The sequence below is a fragment of the Mya arenaria genome, chromosome 13, assembly GCF_026914265.1.
Source record: "Mya arenaria isolate MELC-2E11 chromosome 13, ASM2691426v1".
In the NCBI taxonomy this organism is placed as follows: Eukaryota; Metazoa; Mollusca; class Bivalvia; order Myida; family Myidae; genus Mya; species Mya arenaria.
In genome coordinates this window covers 20,128,655-20,156,536 of record NC_069134.1, presented here as the reverse complement: position 1 = coordinate 20,156,536, position 27,882 = coordinate 20,128,655, and the positions used below count along the sequence as shown (strand labels likewise).

The window sequence follows — 27,882 nt, the reverse complement described above, 5'->3', positions numbered from 1 at the left end:
TTCAAAGTTGTATTGATTTTATGTGCAATCGATCACAGTATATGGACGGGTCAGTGAGACAAGTGTTGTCATATTTCATATTTTTGACTCCATATATGACTGATCATCGAATTAACGGATTTGAAAAAAAATCATGAATGGAATAAAAGGTTCTAATTTAGGGCAAAGGGAAAAAGTCTGCGCCTGGCATGTTGAATAGGATATTTACGGTATATAACATTGAAGAAGTATTTTTGTTAATTTAATTTAAAATATATAGAGTTTAAAGATGCCCGGTAATCTGTAATCGTATACATTTCAAACCAATCAGAATCTTCATATGATCGATTCCAGAGAAAATGTAATTTTACATGTGTTTGTTATGAACAAAGAGGTATTTATTTAAGTCTGATTACTGTTGACTTCCACGGTGTGCTAAAGACGAACCTGCCATCTTTCTGAAATTGCAAATCATGCAATTTGCACAAAACCTGCGTTATAAAAACATGATGATTACGAAAATCTGCTGATTGACGTGTACGCCACATAAAGGGGAGCATCAAAATTATGAAATGGTTCCAGGCATACACTTATACAAAAATATTTACATTATACCTCCAAGATGTGGATTATTTAGAAACAAAACAATTAAACAGCTGACACTTATCCTAACAGGAAGTGACAAGAGATCATTTTCGTACCTCAAAGATGAAGAGTTGCACCTTCCTACAACAAATTTTAGTCTGATGGATTTTGAAAAATAGTGTGTGGGGTAACCTTCGAAAATATTTGCTAAGATCTTATGCAAGCTTTGCAAATGTATTTGATGTTGTAACATTTCGTGTAAGCGGGCGCAACATATACAACCTTCTTCGTTGGCGTTCACTCTAAATATCACTACAGCAAGACAGTACAATTGCCGCAACATAGAATGAATATCATTGGATATAATCAGATGAACTTTGCACTCATTTTGACAATAAAAATACATTTCTCACATTTACGTACAAGTACTACTATGTAGAGTTCAATAAGTTACTCTAGTTTAAGGTTTGCACAAGTTATGCCCCCTTCATCAAATCAGAAAAGACATGCAGTTGTACACACATCATGTTAAGCTCTCAATTTCATGTTTATACAATATTCCACTTTTGAATACAACATAATTATTCAAATACATAAGTGATATGATGACATGACACTTTTCTGACGTCCTGCATGATGTTGAGTTCAGTGTGTAGAGGCGTCTCCGTCAAGACCGCGAATGGGGTCACAACAAATGCATGTTTTTACACCAAACAAAACGTGATACAGGTTGTCATAAAAGTTTCTTATCTTAGTATTCCTTTTATTATATGACTACCTCGATTAAATTCTTGTTTAATTGCACTTAAACCAACAAACTGCACAGATTTTACACCACATTTCCGATGTTGTCATAAATCAATTGCATTTATTATTTATTGCTTTTTTTTTACTATAAACACAAATCAGCAATTGAATACACTCGAAATGATTTCTAAAGGAAATATAGAACGTTCTTAAAAATATATGTTACTGAAGAGAAAAAATTAAATTGTATTTTTTTTTTTAATAATCATCATTCTGTTAAAGGAAGCACTCAAAACATGCTACTATGCTGATACTGATATTGGACAAGGAAATTTGATGGCATATAATAACATTGTTTATTATGAATACATAAATTTTGTCTAAAATAAGCGCAGTCTTACAGAAATATAACTCTTTTCTTTAATTAATTTCTATCTTGTAGTGTTTGCCATGTGTCAACTTGATTCATTCTGACAGTTGAGTTTACTAGAGATAATTTATTTCAAAATTGAAAGGAAATACAGTGCCTTAAATCAATTACTTGTTAAGATAAGCACTGGTCATGTTGCCAGTAAAATATGAGCCAAATATAACAATATGTCATAACACATGAATCATGACATATCAATGGTAGCCATCTTGACTGGACTTTATCATGTGCTCATAAATCACCCAATAATAGGGCAGTTTACATACCATTGACCTTACATGACCCTGCATTAACCTTAATCCACCAATCAGACACCTGATAACATTTAATGAACCAATCAAAAGCTAGATAAGTTAGACTGGTCGGAGGTCTCATATTCTTCAGTGAGTTGACTGGTTATCAGATTAATTTTCCATAAAATAACTTTCAGATATGGCTTCCATCCTACTTCGGAATTCTTAATGATAACATTGGGCTTGTTAACAAGCCAAAGTAAAGATTATTTTGCACTAAAAATTAATTAATGACAGAATACAACTGCTACAGAATAAGATAAGATTTCCCTAACAGTAAGCAGTTATTAACACACCCTAAAAAATGCACATAAGTTTGCAAGAGGTCAGTTGCAGACTCAGTTATCAGAACCATGTAGGATATGCTTTGTGTTAAAAACAATTAAATTATCAACTAATGAGGATTGTAGAAACATAACATAATAATGAAGCTGTTGCAATACAATACATTTTTTATAATTATATAAGAATCTTTTGGTTATTCAATAGCCCTAAGTTTATTCTGTAAAAGAACTGTAGACTTAAGTTTATATTTACAAATTAAAATTTATCTGCAGCAATTAAACCAAGCCAGCTGGAATTAAAAACAGTTGCTAGTAATTTATTGTGCTGCTTCAGTGACATTGAATTGTGGGGGTCTGCTGGGAAAGAGAGATGCATCTGTTACAATCTTCCAGTTCCTGTCTTTTGTTAGGCAAGACCAAAAACATAGATCGGTTTAGTATTATACTTTGGCTACAACAACTTTGTCAATTACTGATCACCGCAAACTACATGTTTTTTTCTATGGTGGCCTTTGCCAGTTAATAAAGAAAAGGCATGGGCGCACAGTGACATACAATTCCAGAAAATGTCTTCTATAACTGGGTTATCAAACCCAAAGTGGAAATTTCTGAAAATATGTGGCAACCCTCAAGTGTCCAATGTTTAATTTGAGTTCTGCTTGTCATGGTTTTCAAGGTACAAGCTGATTTAGATGGCTTATTTGGTTCCGTAATGTTAGTACACATAAATTATATGTAAGATAAATTGTTAATATATTTAATTGTATATCATTTTGTCATGGTTTTTCTATATGACATCAGCGGTGTGACGTTTTCTTTAGTAAATTTCTATATAGGTTCGACCTAATGATAGCTAAGCAAATACTTGTGGTGTAAAACCCACAAGTTTATATTCTTAAAAACACATTTTTTCTTGGTGGCACGAATTTTAATCAAGGTTTTAATCTTGTGAATAAACACCATGTCCCTGCCTGTGTCTCGGAAGTGAGAGGTGAGTGATTTATGGAGCGGGTGAGGTATTTTATTTACTGACAATATAAACAATTTTGGCAGCATTTCTTGATTTGATAGAGACCCTCTTGTAAAACACGCTGATTGGCACAGATCTGGTTTTCAAAGTAGTATAATGTCTGATGTTCGTCTTTCAAAAGGTCTGATCACTCTTAACGGTTTTTGGCACTGTTTTTACTCTTTCTTTCGATAAAACATGATTTTTCTACTCAAATTTGCTGAAAGACTACAATTTCAAGTATTTCGGAACATTTCCACAATTTACGAATTTTCATCACCTCTGTTCTTAAAAGAGAACCAGTAATTCTGTTTAGACGTTAACCCTCTACGATAACAATAACTAATTTAAATTTAAAAGTGTTCCTTTTCCGTTTTAACTTGATAATGATGCTTGAATTGTACAACTGAAAAAAAAATCTATTCAATTTCATGCATCTGGCAGATGTAAATTTTTATTAGAATATTTAGCGATCATTAAAGTGGATGAAATTTCCTTTGGATTCTTTGTGATATTGAGTACATCGGACCTTTCAATTCCGGCACGATTTATTGGTGCCTGATACCTTGGGCGGGTATCCCATGATGCAATAAATATATCTTGAAAAAAACGTGGGCAATAAAAAATGTCAAATATATTTAGTATCATTGGGTCCAATGAACTTCGAATTATCAATTAAATTGGAGATTTTTTCATAGGAATGCTTGAAACACCCTTTTTCACACCATGTGTTAGGTATCAAATTTTCCTTTGTGAAGGTAAAATAATAATGAAAATTTGGAGTTTCACAAAGTTGGAAATTGAATTTCATTAATTTCGACAAAAATATCCAGCAGTTTAAATACTGATATTTAAATATATGTTTATATGTAAATTTAGTTATTTGTTCAAAATGTATGTGTTGATGTGCTTGTTGCTAATGGTACAAAAATGGTTACAACGTGAACACATCCATTTTGCTTATGACACACTGTTCATGCAAACAAGTACAGATGATTATAGTTACATTGCAAGTCCCATCACTCTAGATTAAATGATTGTTCAGTTAAGCCCCTTGATTTAAGATGACAATGAGACAAGTGCTGGAATTTACATGCAGCACTACCGTTCGAAAAAAATAAATTGAATGATTGTTGATTGATTTTGTGCATCAAGTAGTGTATTTAAGAACTTGTAATTAATTCAGTTTGAAGGACTTCAGACACATGTCCATGTCCTTATGAATGTCCTATCTGTTTACATACTTTAGCTCCATGTGGCCATCTCCAAAATTAAAAACATGGTGACAAATTACAAGTCAAATGACATGCACAAAATTATCTAGCTATCACCTCCTTTGATAAACAGCCTGGTTTACGTGCAAGTGCCGAACTGAATATAAAAAAGAAACAAGATTCTTCCTCTTTTGGTGATTTGATAGCAGTTCTGTTACCACGGTGTTGATGTATGTGTTTCTAAGGTAACGTGAGCCTGATAGAGTGACCATATATCACCCCGGGGATCCTCATATAGGTGTGTTGCACTCCACAGGGTTTGTTTTATTAAAATGCAGCAGAGACATTCTTCAGTGTGATTTGGAGGTTCTGAATAAATGCTGACCAAAAATGCCACCTACATAGTTTCATGTTTACAGTATCTGAAATACCATTGGTATATTAACCTGGTGATGTTTTGGATGTTTTAAATAATTTAAATTAATAAAATAGACTGGTACCAACTTCTGAGCTCAATTCTTAAGTCATCTTGGTATAAAACCAGTACTCCTGTGTCTAATTGGCTCATAACAAGAAAACGACATCTTCGGTCATCAAACCTGTGACCTCAGGGTTTCTTGCACAGAGAGAAAAAGATGTCATACCGGTAACATAACTGTCATAGCCTCTTGCAAACTGGAATAACACTAGCATTGTCTGTAGAATCAAGGCTGACAGTTATACCTACATTTGCAGCAATAGATCAGATTAGGCTTACGTAATGTTCTGAAAAATTCCTGGTGTCAAAACAAGAATCAGCTAAAAGCCCTGAAAATATATAAAATCATATATGATTAATGATATAGCTGGCATGAAACAGAGTCTTGTACAGCTTGCAATGTTAGAAATTGCTTTTATTGCTTGGCATGTAAGACCGTTTGGTTTTCATCAGAATTTATGAGGACAGGAAACCATCCATTTTGGGTGCACCGAAAATCTACACAGTCATAATTTTAGAAATATCTTCAGGGGAAATCACTACATGTTGATTGGCATCTAAATGTGAGTTATGATATCTGTCAGAGACGGAAGCTTATATTGTCATAAGAGAAGACACAGACCTACCGAAATTTCGTAGTTTTGCAACTCAAGCAATCATGTTCTGAATGTTGTTATTTTGGCATAAAGCTTGCATTTGCAGACAAATTTTAAATAGACTTTTCTGAAAAAATGTTCAACTTTGTTATGCCGTATACTGGTAACAAGAAATTTTGGAGGTGATTTCCTAAAAACTCATTGACAGGGTACATATGACAAGACCAGGATTGTTGAATGGAACCTATTTTGGTAGTTTTTAAGAAATAATCATGATTGAACGTAATATTCATCAATCATAAAAGTTTTGATGACAATGCTTGTGCTGTTGATATCAAACAACTTTGGGGAAATGAAATATCAAAACTTGTAGGGTGTTATCTAGTTGCTAGATGTTACAAAAATACACTGTGTCAAGCCTTAATGTTTATTGGCCAATTTATTGCTCCAAATCTTTTGAGATTTAATCATTACATCTGGGATTAAGTATGTTACCTGGTAAATATAAATGAACTCTTTGAATTACACCCATACAGGCTACAACTTGTGTTTAACCTGAAATGTATGAGGTTTGGGACACACTATCTATGTCCAGATTTGGGTTGTCACTAGTCATATAGTGGGGACATTTGTCATCGTCAGGCAATTCTAGAATTAGATTGCCACGACAATTACATGAATGATTTATACCCTGTCATTATGTTGTAAGGGCATGGGTGTTACAGTGCCACATTCCAGCAGACCGCCTGTCTGGCATAAAAGTGTGGTCTTGTTTTTGACAAAACTGGAATCAGGTTATAGTGTTCCCATGTGGCTAATGCTGTATCTTCTGGCTCCATCTGTTACATGTTGTAAATGTTATCATGGAAAAAAAGTTATTGCATTAAGCGAAATCGCCTCGATGAGCTTACTGACATACAAGGATGCAGTCATCTTGAGTCCTACAGCACACAATTTGTCACACTCAAAAACTGTACAATCTGATGAAAAGTTTTAAAAAACCTCACTGCTTTGGAGCAAGAGGAGAACACCCATCCAAGGACCAGGAAAAAGCACATGACAAGTTTAGAACTTTAGAACTGCATGATCAAGTCCGGAGAACTCCAAACTGATCAAGGACCTCATATTACATAACATAAGCTATTAGCTCTAGAGATGCAAACTTGCATGCAACATACCACTTGCAGTTACCCATGATAAGAACTTCAATGCTACATGTATGTGGATTGCGCATTTCGGTAACGCATTTCGTTCACACGTTGTATAGGAAATCTTCTTCTAAAATTAACTGGTAAAACCATGTAGACTTTCTTGAGGAATGGTTTACCTTTTACTTCCTTTTTAATCTGGTTTTCAATGAAAGACATGTTTTTTAGAATGAGGATGTCGTGGGGCGGGAGGGTGTCTTCGGAAATGTGCGGACAGGCAGACGTCAAACATTGGTTTGGTTTCCTCCCAATAACATTAGTTAGCATTGATGGTGGTGATGAAACTTGGTGTGTAAGGTAGCTTATGTCAAGAGCTAGCTTGGTTTTCATTGGTTTACTAATTCTATTTTTAACAAAATGCACTTTTGAAAAGGATACCGTTGTTAAATATATGCAGTTAGAGCTTCTCTATGATACTACTGAATAAAGCTCTGCCTACGCATATCGCCCCCTGGTTATCATGCTGACAGCCCCACATTTTGGGAAATAATCATTAGAAACTGGAGAAAGTTTTATTGTGCAAGCATTTTGAAATAAAATGGTCTTGACAAAACATTGAAATGATGAATGAATAAAGATATATATCGAGGGTACATGTGGTTGCAATCAGAGAAAGACGATAATATAGTCAAAACTGAAGGCCCATGCCAGCTAATGGCTGACAATCATTTGGGAACTTGAAGATATGAGCACAATTATTGTCTAACTTTATGGCTAGTTACCTCTGACATCTCTCAGCATGGGATGATATACTTTTTTTCTAGAACTTAATGAGACTTTTGTTGTTTACCAGATTTTGTATAATTTGTTACAATTTCTAGTATTGCTTGGTAAAAGTCCTCTTCTCAGTTGCACCTCTACTTCAATGGTGCCCTGTCTTGCTGTTGGCATGGTAACACCAGTCTTAAATATAGGATATCCATGCAACCCTGTCATGCTACCTATGTGAAATATATATGTCACCCACACAACCCTGTAATGCCTATGTGAAATAGATAAAACCCACGTAACCCAGTAATGCCTATGTGAAATAGATAAATACATGCAACTCTATCATGCTGATGTGAAATAGAAAACACCCATGCAACCCTATCATGCTGATGTGAAATAGATAACACCAATGCAACCCTATCATGATGATGTGAAATAGAAAACACCCATGCAACCCTATCATGCTGATGTGAAATAGATATTACCAATGCAACCCTATCATGATGATGTGAAATAGAAAACACCCATGCAACCCTATCATGCTGATGTGAAATAGATATTACCAATGCAACCCTATCATGATGATGTGAAATAGAAAAAACCCATGCAACCCTATCATGCTGATGGGAAATAGATAACACCAATGCAACCCTGGATCATGTGGATTTGAAATAGAAAACACCCAGGCAACCCTATCATGCTGATGTGAAATAGATAACAGCTATGCAACCCTATCATGATGATGTGAAATAGATAACACTTACATACCTATGTGAAATAGAAAACACCCAGGCAACCCTATCATGCTGATGTGAAATAGATAACAGCTATGCAACCCTATCATGATGATGTGAAATAGATAACACCAATGCAACCCTGGATCATGTGGATTTGAAATAGAAAACACCCATGCAACCCAGTATCATGATGATGTGAAATAGATAGCACTTACATACCTATGTGAAATAGATTACACAAATGCAACCCTTACATGCCTATGTGAAACAGATAACACCCATGCAACCCTACCATGATGATGTGAACTGGGAACTATTACTCTGAAAATTGAAAAAAGCAGCAGCATATTATAAGAGGTATTGTTTGTCTACAGCATACTATAGCAGGCCATAACTTGACATTAAAACAACAACAACACCGGGTTTTTTAGAAGCATCATAATGGTTAACATATGGCAGATTAGTAGCGGGCCAAAACTTGAAACGAAAAGCAAAAAAACAACAACAACAGATTTTAAGATGCAAACTACTGGTGTGCTTAGTGCAGACCTAGCAGATCATAAACTTCATTAAGAATGTCTGTGAGGTGCTAATGAGACATTTTCTCAGGCCGCTGATAAAGATAAGGAGGATGAAGAATTACATATGGAAGCAGGTCTGACAATGACTCCTGACGCGAGCAATCAATCTGTACAGGAAAACTTCTGCAGAGTTATGTGGCATTGATAATAGACAAAGAATAGGTCTGGAAATGATAAAGTTAGGGTTTGAATTTCCTGTAGCAATTTTTTTTTTGTTGCCAGAAGGCTTTATGTTAAAAAACGTCAAATAGTATTACATTGAAGTGTTATTGGGATTGTTAGGAGCTTATGTGAGAAACATATTTCAAATTAACAGCTATATGATTATAAATTTGAATCTGAATTCAAAGATATTACCTACTACAATCTCCTGTTTCATGAAATCCCTTGGGAACAAGTCAAAGCTGAAATAAAATTAAAGAAATTAAAATTGGTTGTCCAGTTAGAGCAGTGGTTTGTGCACTCGCTTTTCACCTTTTGACGACATGGGTTCGATTCCTGCCCTGAGTGCATGTGAGTTTGGTTTGTGGTCACCAAGTCTGACAAGTGGGTTTCCTCCGGGTTTCCCCCACAACTCAAGACCACACTCTCACGCAACATCGTGCCAACGAGTGATTAATATAATAAATTGCAATAGCTTGTTTCACAATCGTTGTAAAATAAATGAGTTTAAACTAAATTAAAATAAACGAAAATTGCCCTCTTCTTCTGTTGTGTTATTCTTAATCATTTCTTATCAATTATCGTGCATCAAAGTAATGATGCTAAAACTGGGCACAGTCTATGTTCTGACCTGGTTATTTCTGTTTTACAAGAATGAACAGTTGTTGACCAGGATATTTCTATTTCCTGAAGATGATAAAATACAGATATTCTCAGATACCATCTTGATCTGCAGTTCATTTTGAGGCTAGCAGATTTATTCCTGGAAATAAAACATTGTATTAAGACTGTATCTTGGTATTTGTACAATTTACAAATCCTTCTTGATTAGTCATACGATTTCCATAAGACTTGATTTAGACCGAATGCCTGTGTTTATACATGTGTATTGACCTTGGCTTTATCTCAAAAAACAATGAAACTTGGTACACATGTTGCCAGAGAGGAGAATCACATGTATAACAAGGCCCATAACTCTGGCTTTAATAACTGTCCAGTTATACCCCTTGTTCAACTGAAATCAACAATATTTAAATGTTCGCTTAGATTTTCAAAATGATAATTTTCAACCATTATATCCTGAGCAATGAGCCTGAATAAAAACTGTGAAGAACTTCCAGAACTTTGAATGTTTGGCAATAACATTTGAGTTGGATCAGGCCTCTTGTTATCAAGATAATTACTTGCCTAATGGCACAGGGAAACTGATGGGACATAAAAGTGTCCATATAGACCTTGAGGTGAAGCAGCCTAGATAAGACCCCCCAACCTGCTTGAACCTAATCTGGTGACTTGAGAATAACTTAAACTTACTAGGGTACTATACAAAATGTGTTGGGCTCACCTGATGTGCCAATAGGTAGCAGTTCAACCTCAGGTTCTAATTTCTCAGAGTTCTTAATGCAAAACAATCTTAAGTAGCAAGATTGTTTACCTTATCATGATTTTACTGAATAAATTTTTTTATCATGATTATGATAAAAATATTTTTTTACTAGTCCTAGAACTCAAAAAAATATATACAAATAAAATCACAACAAAAATAGTGAGCTCAGCTTAATCCTGTAATGAAAGGCTTTAGATGGTTCAAGAAATTAGAGCATGAAGAAGAAGCTAAATGAAATGTTCAAGTCAGTCAGGAATAAATTGTCAACACGCTTTTCAATTAAGACTAACATTTTAACTGTAATTTTATTTGTTTTCTTTTTGCAGTGCGTGGACAGACGCCAACACCGATGAATTACAACCCTAACAGTGGCCAGTTTGGGTATGACTACTCCTTGGGTAACTCGTATGGGGCCTCATATGGGGAGGATGATTTGAAGGACAGTGATTGGCTGGAAAGGCAGAACAGGGGAAATGGGTAAGCTGTAGTTTGATTGGTGGAAATAAAGAGTGTTCTGGTTTGATAATAAAGTAAATTATAAATATAGAGTGCAAATTGCAATAAGGAAAAACTGTCAAGAACGTTTCAAATAATAAATACTGGCAAGACAAAAATGTTCTTTTTTAAATTCTGCGAATGCTTCTGTGTCATTCTAAAAGCAACTAGATTCCACTTTTGTAGATCTTTATTAAACAAAATGCTGTAGCTTGAATTTTTACCAAATCTTGACATTTTTGTCTTGGAAAAATAACGGCATTCCTTTAAAATTTGTAAAACTTACTGATGCTGATTCCTGCATGCTGCAGCATAGTGTATGAAAGTAAGGTAAGTTCCAGACAGAATGAGTTGGAGACAAGACAATAACTAAAGACAATTAATGTGTTACTATTCCCGTCAGCCATTTCTTAGTTTCAAAGATGAATGCGTTAATTTTTTTCAAAGGTTTTATGAACTATTTTCTCAGAACCGTGACACTCGCAAGTGACACTGACACATTGGCAGATTTGTGGTTAAAAGTTTTCGTTATCACTTAAGGCAAAGTGTTTCTTTTTATATTTAATGAAACACCTACATACATTTTGTATTAACTTTACATTACTGAAGACAACAAGTATTTTTTTTTTTTTCAAAGTTATCAGTATGGAATTTGAGTGTTTTAAAGCTAGCTTGGTTATTCAAGATCAAGCTGACATTTTAAGCTGAAGCAAAAGGTATTGTAAAAGCCTTGGTGTTGTTGCAGCGTTGGCAGTGCTGATTTCCTCTTTCTGTAAAAACCTTAACCCTGGCCATAACTCAAACACCATTCCTAATACACACACGTTGCTAGAGGCTGTGAATACGCAAAGCTGACAACTCTGACATTTAAAAGATTTGAGTTATTCCCCTTGTATCAATGAAGAGAGAACCAGCACAGAAGAGCATCGACATTCGCTCCACGCCGCTCTTACTTACTTAAATAGCCAGTGTGTGACAAATAGAGAAAATATTCAGTGTCAAAGAATCTTCTTATATAACATTTATAATTAAAGTCGGAGGAGTCTGGCTGAGAAGGGTCGTATATTCTTACATATAAATTATCCTTTCTGTCAGGGCTTCGATAATTTGTCAGCACTATGTCAAGGGACAGGCTGATTATTACGCAATTCAAGCATTTCTTTACATCCAGCTATTAATTCACAACTGGGCTTTGCAGGACACTCCCAAATGCAAACAAATCGGCCAGGTAATTAATTCTACTGCAGATATTTAGGTTATATAAAAGTTATTTATTTTACCTTGCTTTTTTGGAAGAGAAACCCACATTTATGAATTAAGTTCAAACACATGTTACACTTAAGAGGGTTATCTAAGGTTTTGTTACATAATTATGCATTATATAATTAAAATTTAAAGACCTTTAAACAGAAGAAAGAATGTAGGAAATACAGCATTGAAATGATGACAAAGTATTAAAAAAAAATTAAAAATAAACATCTGTCTCTATTTAAATGTTATTTTGGAAGTTTGAGAGATTTAGTGCTATATATATATATATATTACATAGTTTAATATGGCTTTTTTGCCCCCACAAACGAAGTTTGAGGGGGTATATAGGAGTGAGCTTGTCGGTCGGTCGGTCGGTCGGTCGATCGGTTGGTTTGTCGGTCGGTCTGTCTGTCGGTCGGTCTGTCGGTTTTCATGGTTTCCGGACGATAACTCATGAAAGGCTAGACAGATTTGAAAAATTTTTGGTACACAGGTGTAACATCAGAAGATACAGGTCAAGTTCGATATTGGGGCTGGTGGGGCCAAGGTCAAGGTCACTGTTACTAAAAATAGAAAAACGGTTTCCGGACGATAACTCATGAAAGGCTTGACAGATTTGAACAATTTTTGGTACACAGGTGTCACATCAGAAGATACAGGTCAAGTTGGGTATTGGGGCTGTGGGGACCAAAGTCAAGGTCACTGTTACTAAAAATAGAAAAACGGTTTCTGGACGATAAATCATGAAAGGCTAGACAGATTTGAAAAATTTTTGGTACACAGGTGTAACATCAGAAGATACAGGTCAAGTTCGATATTGGGGCTGGTGGGGCCAAGGTCAAGGTCACTGTTTCTAAAAATAGAAAAACGGTTTCCGGACGATAACTCATGAAAGGCTTGACAGATTTGAAAAATTTTTGGTACACAGGTGTAACATCAGAAGATACAGGTCAAGTTCGATATTGGGGCTGGTGGGGCCAAGGTCAAGGTCACTGTTACTAAAAATAGAAAAACGGTTTCCGGACGATAACTCATGAAAGGCTAGACAGATTTGAACAATTTTTGGTACACAGGTGTAACATCGGAGATACAGGTCAAGTTCGATATTGGGGCTGGTGGGGCCAAGGTCAAGGTCATTGTTACTAAAAATAAAAAAATGGTTTCCGGACGATAACTCATGAAAGGCTTGACAGATTTGAACAATTTTTGGTACACAGGTGTAACATCAGAAGATACAGGTCAAGTTCGATATTGGGGCTGGTGGGGCCAAGGTCAAGGTCACTGTTACTAAAAATAGAAAAACGTTTTCCGGACGATAACTCATGAAAGGCTAGACAGATTTGAACAATTTTTGGTACACAGGTGTAACATCAGAAGATACAGGTCAAGTTCGATATTGGGGCTGGTGGGGCCAAGGTCAAGGTCACTGTTACTAAAAATAGAAAAACAGTTTCCGGACGATAACTCATGAAAGGCTAGACAGATTTGAACCATTTTTGGTACACAGGTGTAACATCAGAAGATACAGTTTGGTACACAGGTGTAACATCAGAAGATACAGGTCAAGTTCGATATTGGGGCTGGTGGGGCCAAGGTCAAGGTCACTGTTACTAAAAATAGAAAAACGGTTTCTGGACGATAACTCATGAAAGGCTTGACAGATTTGAACAATTTTTGGTACACAGGTGTAACATCCGAAGATACAGGTCAAGTTCGATATTGGGGCTGGTGGGACCAAGGTCAAGGTCACTGTTACTAAAAATAGAAAAACGGTTTCCGGACGATAACTCATGAAAGGCTAGACAGATTTGAACAATTTTTGGTACACAGGTGTAACATCAGAAGATACAGGTCAAGTTCGATATTGGGGCTGGTGGGGCCAAGGTCAAGGTCACTGTTACTAAAAGTAGAAAAACGGTTTCTGGACGATAACTCATGAAAGGCTAGTTTTTCTTGTCAGCAGTGTAACTTCTAAATTACTCAACAGATTTAAATAAAACAATACATGCATGATAAAAGAAGATGCAGTGTGCAGTAACCTTGGAGTTATGGCCTCTTTTCAAAGGAATGGTTTGCCATTCCTGTGTCCAGGCGGCATTTGGGGGTATTCGTCACTCCTGTGACAGCTCTAGTTGTCTTCAGATTTACAATAATATTTTTCTTGTGCTAATTTTTGTACTGTTATCCCATGTGTATCTTCAGCCATTTACCGGTATTCATTTTTTTGGGGAAAAAAAATCTTATGAAGAGAATATATATCTTGTTCAAGTGCTGTGGAATTTGAGTCAATTTATTTGCAAACATGGATCACCTAAAGCTGCCATTCATCACACAGTTTTTGTCTACATTTGGAAACTGTACAAAACAATCAGTCAAAGAAACTGATATTGTTGAATAGTTGGCACACTTTCTTCTCATTAATTTTTCTTTCCTCTTGTTTCTTTGGGTTCCAAAATCAATCTTGGGGCAAGGCCAAGATGATCTTCGTTGCTTCGTTCAATTGTCATGCCCCTCGTTTTCCAGTAAATGGACGCCGCAGTAAATTTACATACGATTATCATACAGATCAGAATTGTAAAAGTTTTGGGAATAAAGCATGTCTTTATTTATCTCGGAAGACTTGTATCCATTGCTCAACAATCAGCAAATGGAGAATTGGTTTCAAGGCAGCATCTGGCATCACATGTACGATGTTAAGCTGGAAAATTATCATTGTTCTATGGAGAAATCTTTACTAATTGTAATGAATAAAATTATTCAGGTTATGCAATGGCTAATAAGGAGTAGATCTTGGACACTTTGAAGTTTATTCTAAATAGCTTCCTGATGTACTGAGATATCTGCAGGCAGTTTTATTCTTTGGTTTGGTCAAAGTACCGGTAGGCCGAATTTTTTGTTAATTGGTCAATATATTATCCAATAATGATATACTATAGTAACCAATTAAATTATTTAATTGTGCAAACTAACCGAAAACAATATCCTGTTGACAATTTATCCTAGTTTCATACAATTTTTTGTGAACATCCAGCAGCCAATTGTATAAAACTTTGATATGTGATGATCAACAACAACAACTTTATTAAGTTAATGCAAGAAAAAAATGAATGCTTAAATAATTCAGTTCATTCTGTGATCAAAGATAAAGGATATACATTCAATATAAGCAATAAATTTACTTTAGTCTATTGATGTTTTAAGTCCTTTTTTACGTATTTTTATCTGGAATCAATAATATTAACAGTTTTCATACAATGCTTTGTCTAAAAAAGAAATAGCCATTCAACCCATCATGTTGACAATGCCGTCGTCATTGTAAATGACCAATCATTTAAATTGTCACAAATATTTCTTCCCTCATTAGTTTCACAAAGCCGGGCAAATTGAACATCACATTCTTCTGGTCTGTATAATAGCTTTCACATGTGCTCGTGTCAGAAATGAATGAAAAATTTGCGATATTATGGGACTATTATTGAAAATAGCTCATTTATACAGTTTTCCTCTTCAGCCCATAATGGTCGACAAGCATTGTTTGGAAATGTCATGTTTTTTAGCGCTAATGCAAATGTTTCGCCGATTTCCCAGCTTAAGTCCGCAATTACAACATATTGAAACACTACTCAGATGGCGGAATGATGTACCGATAATGTCATCGATTTGTAATTTGGAGTGATTCTACGACCGCTTGCATGTGATTCATTGTACGAGGGCTGACGCTCTTCTGACACTGAACACACATCGGAGAGGCTTGACTCTTGGGGAAATAGGATTGGTCTAGTTCTTAGCACCCTTAGAAAAGTTGTGTCTAATGGCAAAAAGACCGTTGGGTGGTCAGTGTTTGTCAATTCTTACAGTTCATTGTATGTTTTTCTGAAAAATATTATTTAAATTTAGGATCCATCTCTAAACATTTGAAGTATTTTTATTGTATTAATCAAATTGTAATGTCTAAACAATTTACTTTTTAATCCTTTTGATACTACATTGAACAGTTCAATGGTGACAATTCATACAAAAACATGTGAAGAAATGTAAAAAATAAACTCCAATTATACGACTCATGATTGCAGTTACCATGGAAAATTTGAGAATGCATTTGGAGCGATGGGTAAAGGCTATAATTTCCTCCCAATATTGTCACATGCGTTGGTCTTGTGTCGAAATTTCATTTATTTCTTGTATTAGATTACTTGCTTCTGGCTATAGGGGAACGATATTACTCACATTGCCTCCTATTTTTGTGTTGTTCGTAAACAATTATTTCCATAGAGTCACTTATTTTGCCTCACGCTCCCATAATTATTGTGTTCGATACTTCACTTTTGTTTATTCTCGTGAGGTCTTTATTTTCTTTTATTACTTCTGGGAACGTCCCAAGTTTAAAATAAAAACTGTGGATTTTCGAGGATTATTTTTCTTCACTTTAACTGTAATTGATTTTCAGAAGAAAGTGTTCATGTTGACAAAAACAAAACTAGTAAATCAAATCCGTAAGGATCTTCCGCTTGTGACTCACTATCACTGGCTTTCCCACAGACTTATTTTGTCACTGAATCCCTTGGAGATACTGATACAGCGAGATTTACATAATTTGATTGGAGAAAAATTGGTTGGTTATAACGTTATGAGAAGATTTGTCACCAAGGAAAGACATGTGCTCATCATACAACATGATATTTGCACATAATTAGAATATTTTTTGTTGAAACTGGGGACGCATTTTGCTTGTTTATTTCATCTCCAAGGCATGTGGAATAGCCATTAAGACTTGAAATAAAATAATTCAAGAGAATTTAATTGTGTCTCACCTTATGAGTCCTGGGTTACAAATATTTTTCCAAGGAATGTGATTCTGCAACTTGAATTTTAAGTACTGGCCAGTTATCTGAGTTACTGAGTTATTGCTGTAGCATCCTCTTGAATATCAACTGAAAATATCAGAAGAGATCTTTCAGCCTTATTTAACTTCAGTGTACTGACTGAAAATCTCATTTCTAAGAAAGGTGCAAGCTTAATTTAAGTTACATTACTGTTTTATTGATGGTCTATTTCAGTTCTGTCTCATCTCATATGAAATAAGTCTAGAACAAGGATTTATATGTCAAATATGACTTCCAGACTCCGTATCTATAGCAACCATCTTTGCTTTAATAATATTGCAGCAATACAATATAAAAGTAATCTAGCATATTGTAATTTGTCTTTTAATACAATGATTAGTCATTCCTGAACGGTTTGAAAGTTGTTATTTGAAGTAGACGTGTCTAGCTGTCTTCAGAAATGCAATGAGATGCCATCTGCAGTTTCATATTTGTGGAGAAAAGTATAATCGTAATAAAATTGCATTTCATGATAGAATGGTCTGTATTATAGCAATAAATACATAGCATATGTTTAAAATAGGGTAACGTCATTTTTTGTGGCATATGTTCAAAATACGGTAGTGTAAAGTCATTTTTGCTCTTACAATTTCATTGAAAACAAAAGCGTCTTTTAATTCTTATGTTTCATTGAAGAATGATATCACGTGCACTTCAGGGCTAATTTTTGTACTCCATAATCCCTCCCGTAATCATGGCATCAGAGCCAGTATTAGTATGTCACAATGAAATCTTCCTGCCATGTCCCAGTAGGTATAAAGTAGACATTTCCGGAGCATTACAGAGCATTACGGGTGATTGCATGGTGGTTTCTGTCAACGTAATGGCTCGTCTCCTGCCTGCTAATATCCTGAGATGTTCCCAGGACACTGTAAACTTGTTATTGTGAAGTTTTTCTATCAGTAAGGATATGGCATTTTATGTAAAGTTGATTCTCTTCATCAAAACAAAGGGAATAACATTTCGGAATTTGAACTCCAATTTGAAGCATGTCTGACTGAAAACAGTCATTATTTTGCGTAATAGGCACTAAGTCTTCATTCTGAAGTTGGGGCATTAATCTTGGCAGGGTTTTAAAGCTGAACATTGAAGCCTTTCTTCAGAAACCCTCACTCTGGGGTATATGGAGAGTTATGCCCCTTCCTTATTTGAGAAAAATAATCATGCTCAATGTTATAAATGTGCTCTTGTTCCCATATTTTCAATACAATGGTAACCGAATATGTTAATGTTTTCACTATGAAATAAATACAATGTTGTTTCTGTACAGTATTTTTTGGAAAATCAGAAGCTATACAAAATGTATGTACATGAAACTATTGGCAGCCAATTGTGTAACTCTTAAATAAATTGTCCACAGGCTATGTTTTGCCTAGCTTGCATATTGAAATGATTTGATTGGATAATAGTGACAATTGGATAAATATTAATTAACCAATCAATAACTATTTTGGCTAACTTCAACCGAAACAAAGAATTGCACTACTAGTTAAATACAATATTGGCTAGCTTGGATGTAACAACAGAAAATAAAACAAATCTTAGCAATAAAAGTCAGTTAATGAGGACCTTTAATCACTTACCATTTACAAATGTCTGGACTTCTGTACTTTCCTGCCAGACCTATAATGTCAGAAACATGACCATATACAGCTCCATGGAAAGACGAAACATTTTCGAGAGGCTCCAATTTCCTGCTGGTCAGTTGTTGAGATGTATTGGTATTTAAGAAGTGCCCACTTGACCACAGAGTGACCTCATGCATGTCCTGAGCTGACCAGTCATCTGAGGACAATCGCTTACCAGTGGAGCAGTCAATGATAAGTTTAGACTAAGTAATGAGCACTGCTGGTGACAGGGTGGGGAAATTAATGTAACCTAGAATTAATATAATTCATATGTTTAATGCCAGGTACCATACAACATTGATGTATAGAAGGTTTGAGTAGATTCTGGCATTAAACCCCCAAATTATTATGGGTGATCACGTATATAATTTCAGTATGCAATATATGTGGTACAATGATCGTTAACTTATGGTATATAATGTTTTACTGCTTAGTACATTCATAATGCTTCTTAATTTTAATTATCAGTGGATGTCTCTTCATCTGTTTGCCTGTGTGTATGTGTCTGTGTTTGTGTATGTGTCTGTGTCTCGATCTGTATGTGTATGCGTATGTGTATGTGTCTCCGTATGTATCTGTGTATGTGTTTGTGTATATGACTGTTTGTTCCTCTGCCCTACTATTTTCTGACAAAGTTATGAATGATGATGAGCTGAAATTACCTTTAATTTAACAATACGTGGACACCAGTAACTGAATATGTTATTTCTTTGAACATTTTACAAAAGATCTATTAACTGTTGAATACATTTATATAGGTTGAGAATGATTAAAAGGGTTATTGCCATTAAGTTTTATAAGTTTTTGTTTGTTTCCTGGCTATTGTTTAATGTGTGTGATTATATGCCACTAGATCAATTGTTTAATCTACTGTAGTTTCAAATTGACAATATAAAGCATGTCTCACATGAATACTTGTTAGCTAATTAGTAATTGATCTACAATAATTAATATTGCATTTTCACACCGCATCAAATCAAAACCTAATGTTCTTGTACTTTGCCCGATATTGTCATTGTACTAAACATTTATTTCCTGTTTAGGAATAAAACACAATGTATAATAATGAAAGATTTATCAGTTTGCCTCTTAATATTTCCTGAAAGACGGTTAATAGTAGCTAAAACTAAAGGCACTGCAATTCGTATTTCCCAGTATGAGAAAACACAGGGTCCAGTATAAACCTTCATTACTAATCCTACCAGGAAGTGGTAAAGGTCATTAAATATTGATCGTTGTTGTACGTTGACCATATTTGTAAGTCCCTGCGGTCGTAAAGTGCCGTTAATTAGCTCCCTTTACACCTATGTTGGTTGGAAGCTGCGAGAGGCTGGTGGCGCAGTAGCCGTAATTAAGTAAAATGCCCATCATTGGTCTCCGAGAATGAATAGTTTGTCAAAAGCTGACCACAGGATAGAAGTATACATAAACATGTTCATACTGAACTAGTTATGTTGCCATTTAACAGACATTGATGTTGGGGTGAGGACAAGGAGTTGTGGAGGTGACATGTTATTTTTGAGTTTTAATTCTGTCAGCCTTGTTAAATTGCCTTTTCTCGCCCAAAACATTTTTCTTGATCATCCCCTTTTTAAACTTTATTGAGTTGATTATATGTACGATCATCAACAAGTCACCTGATTAGTGCTACCGCAACGAAACGTTTGCTTGTAGCTGACACGGAATGTTTGTTTAACATATAAATTTGGTTATTGCAAATATTTAACCTTTCGGTTTCTGAACTAATTGTGGTTGGCACTGGTGTCTCTTTCGATCTCTCTGGTCACCGATGTTGAACCATTCCTATTAATTGATAGTGCTTCGTTCGCTCCTAATTCAAACTTTTTGTACATTATCAATGGATCTTTTTTAAAAGGCATTTTTAGAAAAAAAAGGGTAAAAACAAGTATGCAATCATGTCATGGTAGACTGTAGCTAGAAATAAATATACTGCGTGTTTGATATGCGATATGATTTTGACCATTTAATGGTTAAAATGACAAGAACTTGGTGTGCTATGGCATACATTTATGTATCAGTATCATTATTATCTGGGCCTAATAAAAAAATACATTTGGTTCGGGTAACCAGACCCTACCTACGGAATAGGCGCCGACCCTACCGTTTTTATAGTCAGTTTGAAAAAAAATTGAAAAACTGAAAAAAATAATTATTTTTTTTAATTCTTTTTCAATATGTAGTTTAAAACCTTAAATGCTTGTACAGAAGATAACACCATTCTGCTTAAATAAAAAATGACATTCTTATATAAACCCAATATTAATAATAAAAAAAATAAAAAAAATTACCTACCCTACCTATTTTTGAAAAGGATGTTACCCTAACCAAACATATTTTTTTAGGCCCTATATTAATATGCCTACAATAAAACTTAATAGAAATATTTCCTTTTCTCCATTCTCTCTTCTGTGGACAGGTAGAAGAAGCATATGTCTAGATTGTACATAATTTTTTGTTATGAAAAAATACTATTTGCAGATATGGCAGAAAAAACTGCTTATGTGCATTGATTTTTTTCAAGTCCCTCAGAGGAATGTGGTGAAATGCTGATTGCAGGACTAAATGATATCTCTGATTTCCAATATGCTCATCATCATTAAAAACTTGTCATGTAATATCTCACCTTGTTTTATCGCTCATTAATCAGACCTTGCTTAGGAGTCCTTAATGACCGATATTCCTAGATTAGACGTGTACTTATTAAAAGTTTAATAAGGTACAAAGCGATATTCTCAAAGTAGAAAAACAGAAATTAATTTAATGACATCATGATCTTCTTTAAAACTAGGATTGCTTTATTAGCAGTGGTTTCTTAGTGCACATACTTTCTATCAATTCAAAACAAGAGACCTTGGCAGAGAGTGTCAAATGAACATGGAACATGGCTCTCTTTGTAGAGCTTGCCAGCAAAAAAAAAAAAATGTGGGTGAAAATAATGAGTGTCCCGTGATATTCAGGCACAGCAGGAGTGTCAGACGGTTCATTTATGCTCACTATTTTGACAGCAACAGAATTGTAGCATGAGTCTCATGCAGTACAGTGGGGATTATACCCGAAGTCTCAAGGTCAGAAGTCTGGGCTCTATGGTCGTTGTTGCTTGGAGATTGTACAGTTGCAAATATTCTTTTATAAGTACAGAGGGATGTGCAGATGTATCACATGCTTTTTTTCTTAGGGATCTTGTTCTTCCTGCTGTTATTTACCACTTTAGTATCAAGCAACCCATGGTACCTGGATGCACCCTGTCACCTGCAGTTGCCACTGCTTGTAAAACTCTCCCGTATATAGTTTGTTACAGTGTTTTATGCTTTCAAGTAAATAAATAAGTGTTTCCCTATATGTATTAATCATTAAAATCCAGCACTTTAACATGCCTTTTTTGTTCTCAATGAAAGGGGGGTAATCATATTACTACTTCAATTACTTAAAAATATTTATTTTTGGTAAACAATGTTAAAATGAGTTGTATATGTCATTCCAGTTTGTAATATAATACAATTTTAAATTACATACAGTGTGAATACAGTACACTAGTGTTGGTCATGAATTTTAGAAAGAAAGGGACTTAATAAAAAATGATAAATCTGAAAGCAAGGGAGGCAACCATTAAAAAGATGCATACTTCTGGAGAATGTCTGAAACCAATGGCTGGTTTGACGCCAAAACATCTCGGTGTTGGTGCCATTGTTTTTACAGATCGTACAGTTTATTATGTAAACAATCATTAACAGGATATTCACCCCTCCACCCAGATTTTTGTTTATTAAAGTATATGTAGTAGAACATAATGTTCATAACATTCTTGGTTATCTACATTCAGATTTCTTACTAAGTACATGTTTTAGATCTTATGACATCTGAATGTCCATTGCTTATAAAACTTTTTCCAATTTTGATAAGCAATTTATGTGGAAAGAAGTCTGATATTTGACCTCCTTTGAAAATTTATCTGCTTGTGTATCTGTCAAAGAATTTGCATACTGAGATAGATTTTCTAAAAAAAAGAGTGAAATATCAGGTTTGTACCAAAGTCTCTGTTTTGAAATTTACAGCTCTAATAGATGACTTAATTTAACTTGGATGTCTTATAAATGACTTGAATTTTGTGAATAATAGCAAATAATCAAATCAATGGTGTCATATTTCATGGAAATTGAAAGGATGAAATTCTTTGCACACCTTCTGTGGGCATTAAACTATTATTTTGCAGCCAATGTATAATTATGGAGACATTTTATGCCTTTTAACATTGGCCTTGTATTGAATAATGTGAGCCATAGTTTTGAGAAATAGCGGCATTTTAGCAACAATAAGAGGTGCTGAGAAACATTATTTAAATGGCTTTTTTGTATGTCGTGTACCACCATTGTGATGGTAGAAATCTTCTAATGGACCTGAAAATTAATCGGAAATGATTGATATTTTAATGTTACCATAGTGATTTCAGCTTCTTTCTAGGTTACTGACTGACAGCCATTGTGGCATGATTGACCAGCAAAAGCATGGTTTGATTTACTTAGATATATACATTCACTCTTTCTATTCACTATGTTCATTTATGTAGTTATGCTAGAATATGTAGTTATTTCCATATTCTTTATGTTACAAACAAAAACCTGTTGCCCTGAAATGAACCTGGAAGTTTCCTTGTTCCTTTACTTGAGGCATTTTAAGAACATATTCAAGAACAATATTTGCATAGTATTGTTTTACTGTGTGTTGAATTTATATAAATATCTGCTACTTAATTATGACAGGTTCAGGGGGTGGGGATGATTCACCGTCTTCCAGTTATCAATAATGTGCGTGCCATCAGCCTAAAGTCAATGTTTTGAACAAAAATGCTTATTTGCACATTATAATAGTTATACACATTCTAACTGCAAACATGTTTTTTATACTATTTATGACCTTTTTGTCTGAAATGTACATGTATCAAATCTGGTCATAAAATTTTGGAGAATATCCATCCAGGCATATTTCAGCAAACTGATAAACAAAATCAGAATTAATTGTGATATATTCCAAACTGTATGGCATTTTTCACTTTTTTCCAATGTCAAATTACAGGCTTATGTTGTAAATCAGGCATAAACAAACTGCCTGGCACCTGTTTGGCTGTATATCTACCCAGAACCTGTCAGTCATTAGAAGAAATACTGCCTGTTATTGGCCATTCTGTCTATTTTCTAAGAAGATATACACCTCCTGATGCAATATAAGATTTTTTCTGATCCTAGCTGCATTATACCTTTTCGTTACCATTAATGACATGCTTAATGCACCTTGACAAACTTACAGCATTAAGGTATCTCACAACATTGACACAGAAACCAGTATGACCAAAAACAGAGACCCAAGTCACTAGAATAGAGACCCAAGTTACCAGAAATTTGACCCAAGTCGCTAGAATAGAGACCCAAGTTACCAGAAAATAGACCCAAGTCGCTAGATTAGAGACCCAAGTTACCAGAAATTTGACCCAAGTCACTAGAATAGAGACCCAAGTTACCAGAAATTTGACCCAAGTCGCTAGAATAGAGACTCATGTTACCAGAAAATAGACCCAAGTCACTAGAATAGAGACCTGTATTATAAGAATGAATACCAAAATTACCACAAAAAACTGGCCATGATTTAATGACATAGATATAAAATAATTTCATTTTAAACTCAATCTCTTTAAAATGAGAAAATAACACAATATACCAATACAAGAATATCTTGATTATGACAAAAGGAATTTTAGTGTCTAGAACAGATACCAAAGTAACTTGGACTGGATGATATCAATAGCCAGACATGAGATGTCAGATACCAGAACAGAGACCTCAGTGACCAAACAAAGACTAAATTTCCAGAGGACCTCAATTGCAACAGAACAGAATGATGTCTGAGTAGCCAGAACATATACCTCAGTAAACCTCATGAGCAAGAACAGAGACCTCAGAAGCCAGAACAGAGACCTCAGGAGCAAGATCAGAGAACTCAGGAACAAGAATAGATCACCAGGAGCCAGAACAGAGACACTAGGAGCAATAAACAGAGACCTCAGTAGCCAGAACAGATACATAAGGAGTCAGACCAGAGACCTCAGTAGCCAGAACAGATACATAAGGAGTCAGACCAGAGACCTCAGTAGCCAGAACAGATACATAAGGAGTCAGACCAGAGACCTCAGTAGCCAGAACAGATACATAAGGAGTCAGACCAGAGACCTCAGTAGCCAGAACAGATACATAAGGAGTCAGAGCAGAGACCTCAGGAGCAAGAACAGAGACCTCAATAGCCAGACCAGAGACATCAGTAGCCAGACCAGAGACCTCAGTAGCCAGACCAGAGACCTCAGTAGCCAGACAAGTGACCACAATTGCAAGATGAGACATCGGTTACCAGAATCATAAGATACCCCAGTAGGAATAAGGTTGCTAGAGCTAAATAGACCTAAATAGCAAAAGCAAAGCCCAAAACTAAGACTAAGTAACCATACCAGCGATGTAGTCACAAGAACAGAGACTAAGTTACCAGAAAAGAGACCTCATTTAACTAAGCCAGAACAAAGAACAGAGACTTAATAACCAGAACATGATTTCATAACCACCACAGAGACCTAGTTATCAGAACAGAGACTTAGTTACCAAAACTGAGACTAAGTAAATACCAAAATAGATACTTAGTTACAAGAACAAAGACTTAGTTACCAGAATGGAGACCAACAGAGACCTCAGTAGCTAGGAGCACACTTACCAGCCAGAAGAATGACCAAGCTATACGACAATATGACATGATTCATAAACCACAAACACCTAGTAAAATGAATAGGCGACCCTCTAAAGTTAGATAAAAAATTCTCTGTTGTAAAATGATAAAAATTGCTACTACATTTATTATGACATTTACGGCATTTTGGCAGAGTACTTGCAACATTTGTGTGAACTCTAGACTTTCAAATCAAAACTTCTAAAATTTATTACATTATTTTGAAAACTTAATGTGAAATCTTCTAAAAATGAAAAGTTTTATTACTTATATCAAAGATCACAAGAAATACCTCAATTTATTAATATATTTATTCTTCATAAATAGAGTATTTCAAAAACAGTTACTGGTTTTATTTTCATGGAAACAGTAAATTTGAAACTGGTTTTATATTTGCCAAGACTGATATATTTATCAACTGTCAATTTAAATTTTATTGAATAGATGTCATCTTCATTTTTCATTCAAATAAGAATAATTGACTTGAGCTCACAAAAAATAATCTTAAATGGTGGAGTTCAGGTTCCAGTGTGAAAAGGTAAATGTTTTAAGCCCTTAGGAATAAAGTTATTCAATTTTCATCTGACTTTTTGTTGAAAATTGTATTTGTCATCTGATGTCTAAACACTTTATATGACTCCAGAGCACTTCTCTTACAATTAATTAAGTTATTTCTTAAGTTACCGCCTTCTTAAAAGTACACAATGAAATGGTTTTACGCCTAAAACCTTGGTACATAATTCAATTAAACTCTGAGTCCATCATTATTAGACATACAGAATAATATTTTTTATGGCAATTTTTATACAAATAGCAAAAAATCATGTCCACAAATAAAAGGGTTTTGGCTAAATAGTTTAAGCCCGGAATTACAGCTATTCTGGTTTTCCCAACCTAATCCTCCAGTACAAACAAAATTAAGCCGTTGTAACATGTTACTTCGGAAACAATAGAGTTATTGGACTGTTACATCAGTTTCAATAGCTCCAAATTCACCTTTTATTGTACCGGCATGGGAAAACCCAGTTTAATTAATTCCAGGCCATATATATTGACCATTTTATAGCTCTTAAGTGACTGACCTTTAACCTTTCTGAATTGCTCAAATAGTTAAGTAGCCATTTACTGTTATTTCCTGTAGAATAAATACCAGAAGGTTAAGATATATATAAATAAATCTATAGAAGCATCATAAACAGTTTTTAAAATATGGTAAATTGGTAATCTGGCTCTTATAACAGAGTATAAATCAATGTTTTGTGTAAATTAAAGACATCTTTATGAGGAGAATAATGTAAACAATTAGTAGAGAAGATAATCCCTTACAACCTACATGTTCACTTGAGTACCCAAAGGGAAAAAACAGTTCCACATTATATATACATTATCAAGTTTACCTATAGGACTGTGAAAGATAGATGCCTGCAATTCTCAACCAAAACGTTAAGGGATGAAGCCCGAGCCCTGGCCTTTCAAAAAGGATACCTGCCCTGAAAATGGACTCAAGTGGGATTTCACTATATTTTAAGCTTTAAATATAATCCAGTTCAAAAATGTAGTTCAATACTCTCTTGATTGTCACATTCCAAGTGAGGTTCACTATTTGTCTGCAAATATGCATAAAATATTGCATCAAACAGCAACAATATCATTTTACTGTAGTTTCACACTTCCATCCTTAATCACGATGATTTATTTGGCATATTTCACTGTTTAGAGGTCTCAGGTGAGAGCATAGATTGAAATTTCGTGAAGGTAGTCATTCCAGGAGTGTTTTTATATAGATTAAAGGAAAAGTGATACCATACAGGGGTAAAGTGGACAGCAAAATAACCATGCAGACATGGCTAATTAGTTTATAGCTGACACCTCTATGATTGAAGGATCACCTAAAATGATCCTGCTATTTGATTTGAGATGGAAATAAAGGTAAGTTCATGTGGGGGTATGTTTGTATTTTAGGAGAATTAACATGATTAATGGTCCTTGTTTAAGACATGACCTGATGAACTGAAATTTGAGATCTCTGTGCATATATAGAAAATTCTCTCTACACTTAAAATATGGATTATTTTGTAGATTTCTTGGAAGCCTTTGATATGGACCTCCATAATTGTTCAAACTCACAGGCCTGTATTCTGTCTAATAACTGCGAGTCTGTTGTTGAAATAACAAAGGCTACTTGAATATAATTTATTATCACTTCAGTCCTAATTTTTTAGCATTTATCAAAACTGACAAGAAAATATATCAGTTTATGAAGACTATTTAAGCTGTTACAATAAGTGCTACTCCTGGCACACAGATGGGGATAATTTGAGAGCATGTCAGAGCTGATGTCCTGCCCGGTATGGGGGCATGTTCCAAGGTGTCCAATTGCCAACACTCCTGGCCCACAAATTTTAATCACTCTTGACATCTCAGCATGGACATCCAAAAATTGG

At 34.8% G+C, this 27,882-nt stretch overlaps 1 protein-coding gene across 3 annotated transcripts in view; it reads left to right on the top strand.

Moving 5' to 3' along the window:
• LOC128213471 (inactive tyrosine-protein kinase transmembrane receptor ROR1-like) overlaps window positions 1-27,882 on the top strand; it is a 155,780-nt gene that overhangs the window by 69,917 nt on the left and 57,981 nt on the right. For all 3 annotated transcript variants that reach the window (XM_052919197.1, XM_052919196.1, XM_052919198.1), the window contains one exon: window positions 10,728-10,878. In XM_052919197.1, coding sequence (XP_052775157.1) covers window positions 10,728-10,878 — 151 coding nt within the window. The remainder of the gene's footprint in view (window positions 1-10,727; window positions 10,879-27,882) is intronic.